Here is a 10,000-nt window from a genome sequence, read left to right on the forward strand (position 1 = left end):
GTGACAGAGACCATTTCGACGTGTACCGAAACATAACGTCCTTCAGCCGAAAGGTCAGCAACGTCTGGGGATCGCCACCTTTACAACAGACCGCTGACATGCCCTTGACCCCTGGTGACCCCTTCACCTTGACCTTTGACCTCAGTTTTGAATGGTTCGAGGCCACCCTGCAGGGTGCGGGGTACACGGCTAAATTTCCAAGCCAGGGGATCGTGAACTTCAACTCCGTCGTCCACCTGGGCATCGCTCAGGACCTGCAGCTGACCTACGTCCATCTCACCTCTGCTGCCGGCTGTACACCCCCCGGTGTCTGAAGTCCGTGTGGTTTGTTTGCCACCAGTTATTACTCAGCTACGTCCATTTCACCTCTGCTGCAGGTTATACACCCCCCCCCCCCCCGATGGCTGAAGTCCGTGTGGTTGTTGCCCACCAGCTATTACTCAGCTACGTTCATCTCACCTCTGCTGCAGGTTATACCCCCCCCCCCCCCCCCGATGGCTGAAGTCCGTGTGGTTTGTTGGCCACCAGCTATTACTCAGCTACGTCCATCTTACCTCTGCTGCCGGCTGTACACCTCCCGGTGTCTGAACTCCGTGTGGTTTGTTGGCCACCAGTTATTACTCAGCTACGTTCATCTCACCTCTGCTGCCGGCTGTACATCCCCCGGTGTCTGAAGTCCGTGTGGTTTGTTGGCCACCAGTTATTACTCAACTACGTCCATCTCACCTCTGCTGCCGGCTGTGCACCCCCCGGTGTCTGAAGTCCGTGTGGGTTGTTGCCCACCAGTTATTACTCAGCTACGTCCATCTCACCTCTGCTGCAGGTTGTACCCCCCCCCCCCCCCCCCCCCGATGGCTGAAGTCCGTGTGGTTTGTTTGCCACCAGTTATTACTCAGCTACGTCCATCTCACCTCTGCTGCCGGCTGTACACCCCCCGGTGTCTGAAGTCCGTGTGGTTTGTTTGCCACCAGTTATTCCTCAGCTCCGTCCATCTCACCTCTGCTGCCGGTTGTACACCCACCGGTGTCCGAAGTCCCTGTAACTGTTGGCCAGCAGTTATTACTCAGCTACGTCCACCTCACCTATATCTGCAGCCTGTGTATCCAGTCTCAGGTTAATATTCATCCTTTATTGCTCAGCTCCGTTCATCACACCTCCTAGTGCAGCGTGTGGCTCAAATCTCTGGTCTAAAACTGATTTGTATTTAGCAGATCTCAGCTACGCTCATCTGATCTCTACTTCAGCCTGTACCTCCGTTCTCTAATCTGCCGTGTTTAGTTATTCACCGGATACTGTTCAGAGATGTAGATCCATCTCACCTCCCCTGCAGCTTGTAAATACCGACCTCTGGTCAGCGTACTTGCTGCTATTGTCCAGCTACGTCCATATTAACTTGATTTTATTTGTAAAAGAATACAAAATACCCACCTTATGCATATACTACAATGCAGATAGGCTACGGCTGAAGTTTGTTTTAAATCAAGTATCAATAGTGCAATCGGCATCCAGATTGGACTGCTTGTGATCAATGCCGTTCTCAATGGACTGGAACAAATTGAACAACTTGCCACGCATATCAATATTACCTTAAATATTGAAAGACCGTAGCTAAGGGAAGGACAAAGAGGACTCAGATCTTACCAGTCTTGTGCAGTGAAAGTTAAAGCCCGCCTTCTCTCAGACGGTGTAAGACCGTGCGCCTAGTGACCTCAGAACCAAAGACCCCAACACTTCTTGGAGACTTGCATGAATGCTTCTTTCTCGCACCGTTTACTAACGTCAGCTGAGGAATAAGTTTGATGAGTGATGTGTCGATTCATAGGGTCAAGCAAATGCATACGGACATCATTCACAGCTAATTATGACTGAAAAATGCGAATGTACATATTATTATACATTTTTGAATAAAATGAATATGTAAAAAATGCATATGTTCGAGAGAAAAAAAACCGACTGAATGTGCACGAATGCAAAGACGATCCTGCGTGATCTCTCCCTACTCCCGTCATAAAACGCAGTAGCGGAGGGCAGAAGAGGAAACACAAGGGAGAAGCCCTTGGGATAACTGTACGAAGTGTTTAGCAGACGCCGTTGGAGACCTTGCATCTCGATGCAATCCGAATTATTGTAGGTGCAGCTCGTGGTACAAGCCACCAAAAATTGTATAATGAATCGGGTTTTGTGCCCCTGAAAGAAAGGCGACGTCGTCATAAACTCTTGCTGTATTATAAAATTGTAAATCGTTTAACCCCAGAATATTTATATTCCAAACTGCCGGTCCTGGTTTCCGATGTAAATCCTTACCACAGACGACGCCCTCTTGAACGTAAGGTTCCATTATGCAGAAGTGAGTTATGTAAATCTTCATTTTTTCCTTCAACGACAGCTTTGTGGAATAACCTTCCAGAAAATATACGACAAACACAGTCAGTTGGTGAATTTAAAAGATATTTGACCTATGGAGATGTTGTTGTTCCACAGTATTATTATTTAGGCAACCGCAAGGCACAGGTATTTCACAGCAGGTTGAGATTAAATATGAGCGATTTGAAACAAGACCTTGTTAACCGACACCTCTCTGATAATTTAGAATGCACGTGTGGAGTACGCCCGGACGATGCTGAACACTTTTTGTTACATTGTCCAAAATTTAAAGAACATAGAACCATTTTATTCAATAGTCTGTCAACGCACATTCTGGACTGCAAAACACTTTTGTTTGGAAATACTGATTTAACTATATTTTTGAACACAAAAACATTTTCTGTTGCACAAGATTATGTTATGTCAACTGATCGCTTCGGCTGATATTATATTAACAGTGACTGCAATAGATGTCTCTCTGTCTCTCTCTCTGTCTCTCTCTCTGTCTCTCTCTCTGTCTCTCTCTCTCTCTCTCTCTCTCTCTCTCTCTCTCTCTCTCTCTCTCTCTCTCTCTCTCTCCCTTTTTATCATTGGAAATTGTACTTAAAATGCAGTATGACAATTTATTTTTAAATTTGTATCTGTATATACAGTTATAATGCATTAAGTTTGATGTGATAGTTCTTTGATTATATTGTTTTCTGTTCTTGTTGACCCTATATTAGGGCGAGGGCTGGATGTAAAAAAGCAATATTCTTGCTTATCTATTACCCTCGATAATAAAGATTTTGTCTTGTCTTGTCTTGTCTTGTCTCTCTCTCTCTCTCTTTTTAAATTTTTTTATTTGTATAAAACATTATGAAATATTTTGAAAGAAAGGAGTGGAAGTGATCACTTGTTCGCCATGTCTTGTTATCAGAATGTGTATTGATTATCAGTTTTAGAACGTGTCCATAAGCAGTCTGCTTGTTAACGTTCCTCAGCTTCCCCCCCCACCCCTACCCCTTCCATGTCCCCTGTCCTTTCAACAACCCACCCTACTGTCTATGTCTGTGTCTTGTCTAGGTATGTGTGTGTGCATGCGCTTTGTTGATAAACTCTGTGTATGCTGTATGTTATGTTGTGTTTATGTTTATATAAAAGAAATAATAAAAAATAAAAAAAATAATTTAAAAAAAATTTTAAAAAATAAAATAAAACTTGAGATATAAGGAAAGAAAAAAATCTCCGTTGCATTTCAAGTTTCTTTTCCTGACGCGTGTGAATTTCAATCAAAGGATTCCTAGGATTTTACCGCTGCTGATGGTTAAATCAATACGCGTGGCCTGGAAAAGAGAGCAGCGTAAGAAAGGTATGCTTCTCTACACGTAATTTCGATCATGATTGACAAGCTCAGTGTAGTGGACTTTTTTCTCCGAGGAAGATAATAAATGTTTGCACCAGGGAGAATAATGGAAGCCATTGCTAGCTGCGGAGATCGTTCCTGGTGTGACGTCATCTGTAAAAGGAGCTGTTCCAAACTTGTCGGAGTCGCTGAAGGCCCTAGGAAAATGTTCTTTCCATCGTTAAACATTTAAATACACTGATGTGTCACCGAACGCTTTGCTGTGCCGAGGGACATTGTATCGGCGTGTTCGTGGCTTGAATAAACCTGTTGGCCAAGAAAAAAAGGAGTAATAATTATGTTCAGTAGGGATGACGACCATGCATAATCAGCAGTGGTCCTGTGAGGTTCTGTGCTGCAGTAGGGGCCCTATGTATTCCTTTGCCTGAATGCTTCGTTTTAAAAAATAAATCCGTAGACGGAGTACGGTTGCCAATAGGGCGGGTTGACTAAAAACGGTCGTATACTTAATCTTCGCATTTGGATGACAGTCACCTTCTCTGTACCAAAAGACCCCGCGTGTTAAGTGCGAACACGCTCAACAACAACAACAACAACAACAACAACAACAACAACAACAACAACAACAGCAACAACAACAGCAACAATAACAACAACAACAACAACAACAACAACAACAACAAAACCATCACCAACAACAACAACAACAACAAAACCATGATCAGCAACAACAACAGCAACAGCAACAACAACAGCAACAACAACAACAGCAGCAGCAACAACAACAACAGCAACAATAACAACAACAGCAACAACAACAACAGCAACAACAACAACAACAACAACAACACCAACAACAACAACAAAACCATCACCAACAACAACAGCAACAACAACAACAACAACAACAACAACAACAACAACAACAACAACAACAACAACAACAACAAAGTCACCCAGGACCTCGGACAACAGTCCCTTGTGGTGTCTGAACACACGAACTGGCCTGCTGCAGTTCTTTCGGGTTTTCGGGCATTTCAGTTTCAAAGTTTTTGTAGACAGTTATATGTTTGATCTTGGATCTTGTTACTGTTTGTTTTTACATTTAGTCACGTTATGACGAAATGTTTTAACATCGAGGGGGGAATCGAGACGAGGGTCGTGGTGTATGTGTGTGTGTGTGTGTGCGTGTGTGTCTGTCTGTCTGTGTGTGTAGAGCGATTCAGACTAAACTACTGGACCGATCTTTATGCAATTTGACATGAGAGTTCCTGGGTATGATATCCCCGGACATTTTTTTCTTTTTTTCGATAAATGTCTTTCATGACGTCATATCCGGCTTTTTGTAAAAGTTGAGGCGGCACTGTCACACCCTCATTTTTCAATCAAATTGATTGAAATTTTGGCCAAGCAGTCTTCGACGAAGGCCGGACTTCGGTATTGCATTTCAGCTTGGTGGCTTAAAAATTGATTAATGACTTTAGTCATTAAAAATCTGAAAATTGTAAAAAAACCAAATTTTATAAAACGATCCAAATTTACGTTAATCTTATTCTTTATCATGTTCTGATTCCAAAAACATATAAATATGTTATATTTGGATGAAAAACAAGCTCTGAAAATAAAAAAATATAAAAAATATGATCAAAATTAAATTTCCGAAATCGATTTAAAAACAATTTCATCTTATTCCTTGTCGGTTCCTGATTCCAAAAACATATAGATATGATATGTTTGGATTAAAAACACGCTCAGAAAGTTAAAACGAAGAGAGGTACAGTAAAGCGTGCTATGAAGCACAGCGCAACCGCTGCCGCGCCAAACAGGCTCGTCACTTTCACTGCCTTTTGCACTAGCGGCGGACTACGTTCAGTTTCATTCTGCGAGTTCCACAGCTTGACTAAATGTAGTAATTTCGCCTTACGCGACTTGTTTCATTTTTAAAACGGTCCATAAATTAACAATGCTTGTTGTTTGGTTGATATCTTGGACCAGCGGCTTCGTTGTAGCGTCGAATATGTCCTGATGCCTTAAGTGTTGATATTACAGAGTCTTAAGTTGAGATAAAAGCACCCTTCGGCAGGTCGTAGATTTAAAGGAACCAGTCTTCCCTTGAACAACGACTACTGCTCACTGTCTCAGCATTGACAAGGGATAGCCTACGACTACTGCTCACTGTCTCAGCATTGACAAGGGATAGCCTACGACTACTGCTCACTGTCTCAGCATTGACAAGGGATAGCCTACGACTACTGCTCACTGTCTCAGCATTGACAAGGGATAGCCTACGACTACTGCTCACTGTAGCTACTTTTTATATTTAGTCAAGTTTTGACTAAATATTTTAACATCGAGGGGGAATCGAAACGAGGGTCGTGGTGTATGTGTGTGTGTGTGTGTGTGTGTGTGTGTGTGTGTGTAGAGCGATTCAGACTATACTACTGGACCGATCTTTATGAAATTTGACATGAGAGTTCCTGGGTATGAAATCCCCGGACGTTTTTTTCATTTTTTTGATAAATGTCTTTGATGACGTCATATCCGGCTTTTCGTGAAATTTGAGGCGGCACTGTCACGCCCTCATTTTTCAACCGAATTGGTTGAAATTTTGGTCAAGTAATCTTCGACGAAGCCCGGACTTCGGTATTGCATTTCAGCTTGGTGGCTTAAAAATTAAATAATGACTTTGGTCATTAAAAATCTGAAAATTGTAAAAAAAAATAAAAATTTATAAAACGTTCCAAATTTACGTTCATCTTATTCTCCATCAGTTTCTGATTCCAAAAACATATAAATATGTTATATTTGGATGAAAAACAAGCTCTGAAAATTAAATATATAAAAATTATTATCAAAATTAAATTGTCGAAATCAATTTAAAAACACTTTCATCTTATTTCTTGTCGGTTCCTCATTCCAAAAACATATAGATATGATATGTTTGGATTAAAAACACGCTCAGAAAGTTAAAACAAAGAGAGGTACAGAAAAGCGTGCTATCCTTCTTAGCGCAACTACTACCCCGCTCTTCTTGTCAATTTCACTGCCTTTGCCATGAGCGGTGGACTGACGATGCTACGAGTATACGGTCTTGCTGAAAAATGGCATTGCGTTCAGTTTCATTCTGTGAGTTCGACAGCTACTTGACTAAATATTGTATTTTCGCCTTACGCGACTTGTTTTTATATTTAGTCAAGTTTTTTGTTGTGTGTGGTCCCTACACCTGTTCCTTGTTCCGGTGTGCTTTCAAGCCGCCCCGTCCCTGCATTCACTGCTCCATCCACATCTGAATTTCGTTCCGCTGCCAGGCTTGTCGATTTTACAGACGCTCCAGGGAGGGATGTCGGGTCGCTGCGGAAGGCTACCCTCGGAAGATGACACTGCACTTCTGCTGAGTCACTTCGACGGTGTAGCTACCAATGAAAAAATCAACTGCCTGGCAATTCAAAGAAGAAGTTTGAATATTGTATCAGGGCGCAGTGGCCTAGTGGATAAGACATCGGCCTCCTAATCGGAAGGTCGTGAGTTCAAATCCCGGCCGCGGCCGCCTGGTGGGTTAAGGGTGGAGATTTTTCCTATCTCCCAGGTCAACTTACGTAAAGACCTGCTAGTGCCTTATCCCCCTTCGTGTGTATACGCAAGCACAAGACCAAGTGCGCACGGAAAAGATCCTGTAATCCATGTCAGAGTTCGGTGGGTTATAGAAACACAAGAATACCCTGCATACCTCCCTAAATGGCTAGGTAAAACCGGTCATACACGTAAACATCCACTTGTGCAAAAACATGAGTGAACGTGGGAGTTTCAGCCCATGAACGAAGAAGAAGAAGAAGAAGAAGAAGAATATTGTATGAATTGATTTCACTAATTGCATCTAGTTTGAGTAACGAAATTAGTTCATCAACAAATTCTCACACTGAACAGAAAGCAACTAGGAAGCTAGTTTGGAATCCAAGTGGAGTGATAATTTCACCTGAGGTATTCAGGCTGGACATGGTGACCTGAATCGAATGTAAAAGGACCAGTGCCTTTCAGGTTTTTGGATATTTTAGATTAAAAGTTTTCATAGAAGTCTGATGCTTCGTTTCGTCAATGATTAAACATTCCATGCATGAGCTATTCTGTGTGTGTGTGTGTGTGTGTGTGAGTGTGTGTGTGTGTGTGTGTGTGTGTGTGTGTGTGTGTGTGTGTGTGTGTCACAGTGTGTGTGTGTGTGTATGTGTGTGTGTGTGTTTGTGTGTGTGTGTGTGTTTGTGTGTGTGTGTGTGTGTGTGTCTGTGCGTTCGTGCGTGCGTGCGTGTGTGCGTGTGTGTATGTGTGTGTGTGCGTGCAGGGGCGGACCTAGTTGTGGATAAGGGGGGGGTTCCAAATTGGAGCAGGGGTCCAGGGGCCGCTCAGGCCCCGGTGGGGTCCATGGGCAAAGCCCTGGTGGGGGGTCTGGGGGGCAAAGCCCCCCAGATGCTGAAGGAATTTTATTTTTTTAGGTCAATCGGAGGCCTCTCGTGGAAGATAACAAGGTAAAAAAAACAAACGGATGGGGGGTGGGGGGTTCCGGGCACCCAGGAACCCCCCCCTAGGTCCGCCCCTGGCGTGCGTGCGTTCGTGCGTGCGTGTGTGCGTGCGTGTGTGTGTGTGTTTGTGTGTGTGTGTTTGTGTGTGTGTGTGTGTTAGTGAGTGTGTGTTTATGTTAATGTGTTTATGATCAGCAACTGCATACTAGCTCCAAATCTGTCTTAAATCGAAGCGTTTGTATAAGTTTGGAAATCTCGTCAGCCTTTGCCCAACCATAGTTTGTGTCAATTTGCAAAATAACCGAAACTTGTCTTGATTTGGATGGGCATTATTGCAGAACAGTTTTCTAAATGCCTGTCAAGCGGCGTTGCCACTTCCATTCCCAAAACCAGCTGAAGAGACGATATAACAAATAACCAGCCAGCCAACCAGCCAACCAACCAATCCATTCTATTCCCGAACATATTCTTTGTTCTGTTGCCGCAGGTCTGATCATATGAATGCTTTATTCTCAGAGCAACGGCTTTTTACTGTTCGGAGTCACACCAGCAGATTAGCAGTTATTTTTTAAAGCCTTTAATCCTTCAGTAAAGGTTAACCACAGGCACATGACACGGGGGGTGGGGGATGGAGGGAGGGGTGAGGAGGAGGGTGGAGGGTGGATGTTCTCTAGCTTTTGCGTAATAATACTATAATAATTATAATCCTATAGAGCTACACACACACACACACACACACACACACACACACACACACACACACACACACACACACACACACACACACACACACACACACATACAAACACACACACACCCATACACACACACACACACACACACACACAGCGCCACTTGCTGAACTATTTCAATATTTTAGATTACACTCAGACACACACACACACACACACACACACACACACACACACACACACACACACACACACACACACACACAGCGCCACTTGCTGAACTATTTCAAATCAACAACTTTCACAATACTTTGAGGTATTCAGGCTGGACAGATCTGGAGATGGTGACCTAAAGCTATCCACAAGAAGTGTCAGTCAAGAATCTACTGCTTACAAAAGCTCAGAAGTCTGAACATCAACAGCCGCATCCTCCAAACATTCTATACTTCATTCATTGCGGTGAATCCATTCTCACTTTCTCTTTCATCTGCTGGTATGGAGGTCTGTGTGTGAAGAGTAAGAATGTGCTTGGGCGGGTGGTGAACACATGTGGTAAGATTGTGGGGGTGAGACAGGAAGGATTGACTGTGCTGTATGAACGACGTGTGGTGCGAAAGGCCTGCTGCATCAACCAGGATAGTAGTCATGTGCTCGCTCACCACTTTGAGGTCCTGCCCTCAGGACGTCGCCTCCGCACTCCCAGATTCCGCACGCTCAGAACTAAGAACAGTTTTATTCCAAAGTCAATTGGCTTTTTAAATACCTAAGTTAATTAAAACTAGTATGTGTGCCGGTGAACATATGCACTGATTTCTGTGATGAATATTTTTTACACTCTTTGATGTGCACCCTTATGCTGAGTGTGATAACCCTCGAATGACTAGTCCTGTGATAAATATTGTTCAATGACATATCTAGTCCTGTGATAATGATAGTTTTTAGCGTTAAACTTTTAGCTAAAGCTGACGGCAATTAACCTATTTGGAATCATGTTACTATTCCTGTTAGTGTACATATGCGTGCGCGAGTGTAGTATGCTTCGTATGATATTTTTATCTGTTGTCTTATTATTTGTTTTGTCTTTTAAT

At 43.1% G+C, this 10,000-nt stretch overlaps 1 protein-coding gene across 1 annotated transcript in view; it reads left to right on the forward strand.

The window, feature by feature from the left end:
• The window catches only part of LOC138958727 (uncharacterized), a 5,461-nt gene extending 5,078 nt beyond the window's left edge, over positions 1-383 (forward strand). The window contains exon 4 of the mRNA XM_070329999.1: positions 8-383. Within this exon, the coding sequence (XP_070186100.1) occupies positions 8-314 (307 nt within the window). The 3' untranslated portion in view covers positions 315-383. The remainder of the gene's footprint in view (positions 1-7) is intronic.
• Positions 384-10,000: the final 9,617 nt, after the last annotated feature.

This window comes from Littorina saxatilis, linkage group LG1 (genome assembly GCF_037325665.1).
Source record: "Littorina saxatilis isolate snail1 linkage group LG1, US_GU_Lsax_2.0, whole genome shotgun sequence".
NCBI lineage: Eukaryota > Metazoa > Mollusca > Gastropoda > Littorinimorpha > Littorinidae > Littorina > Littorina saxatilis.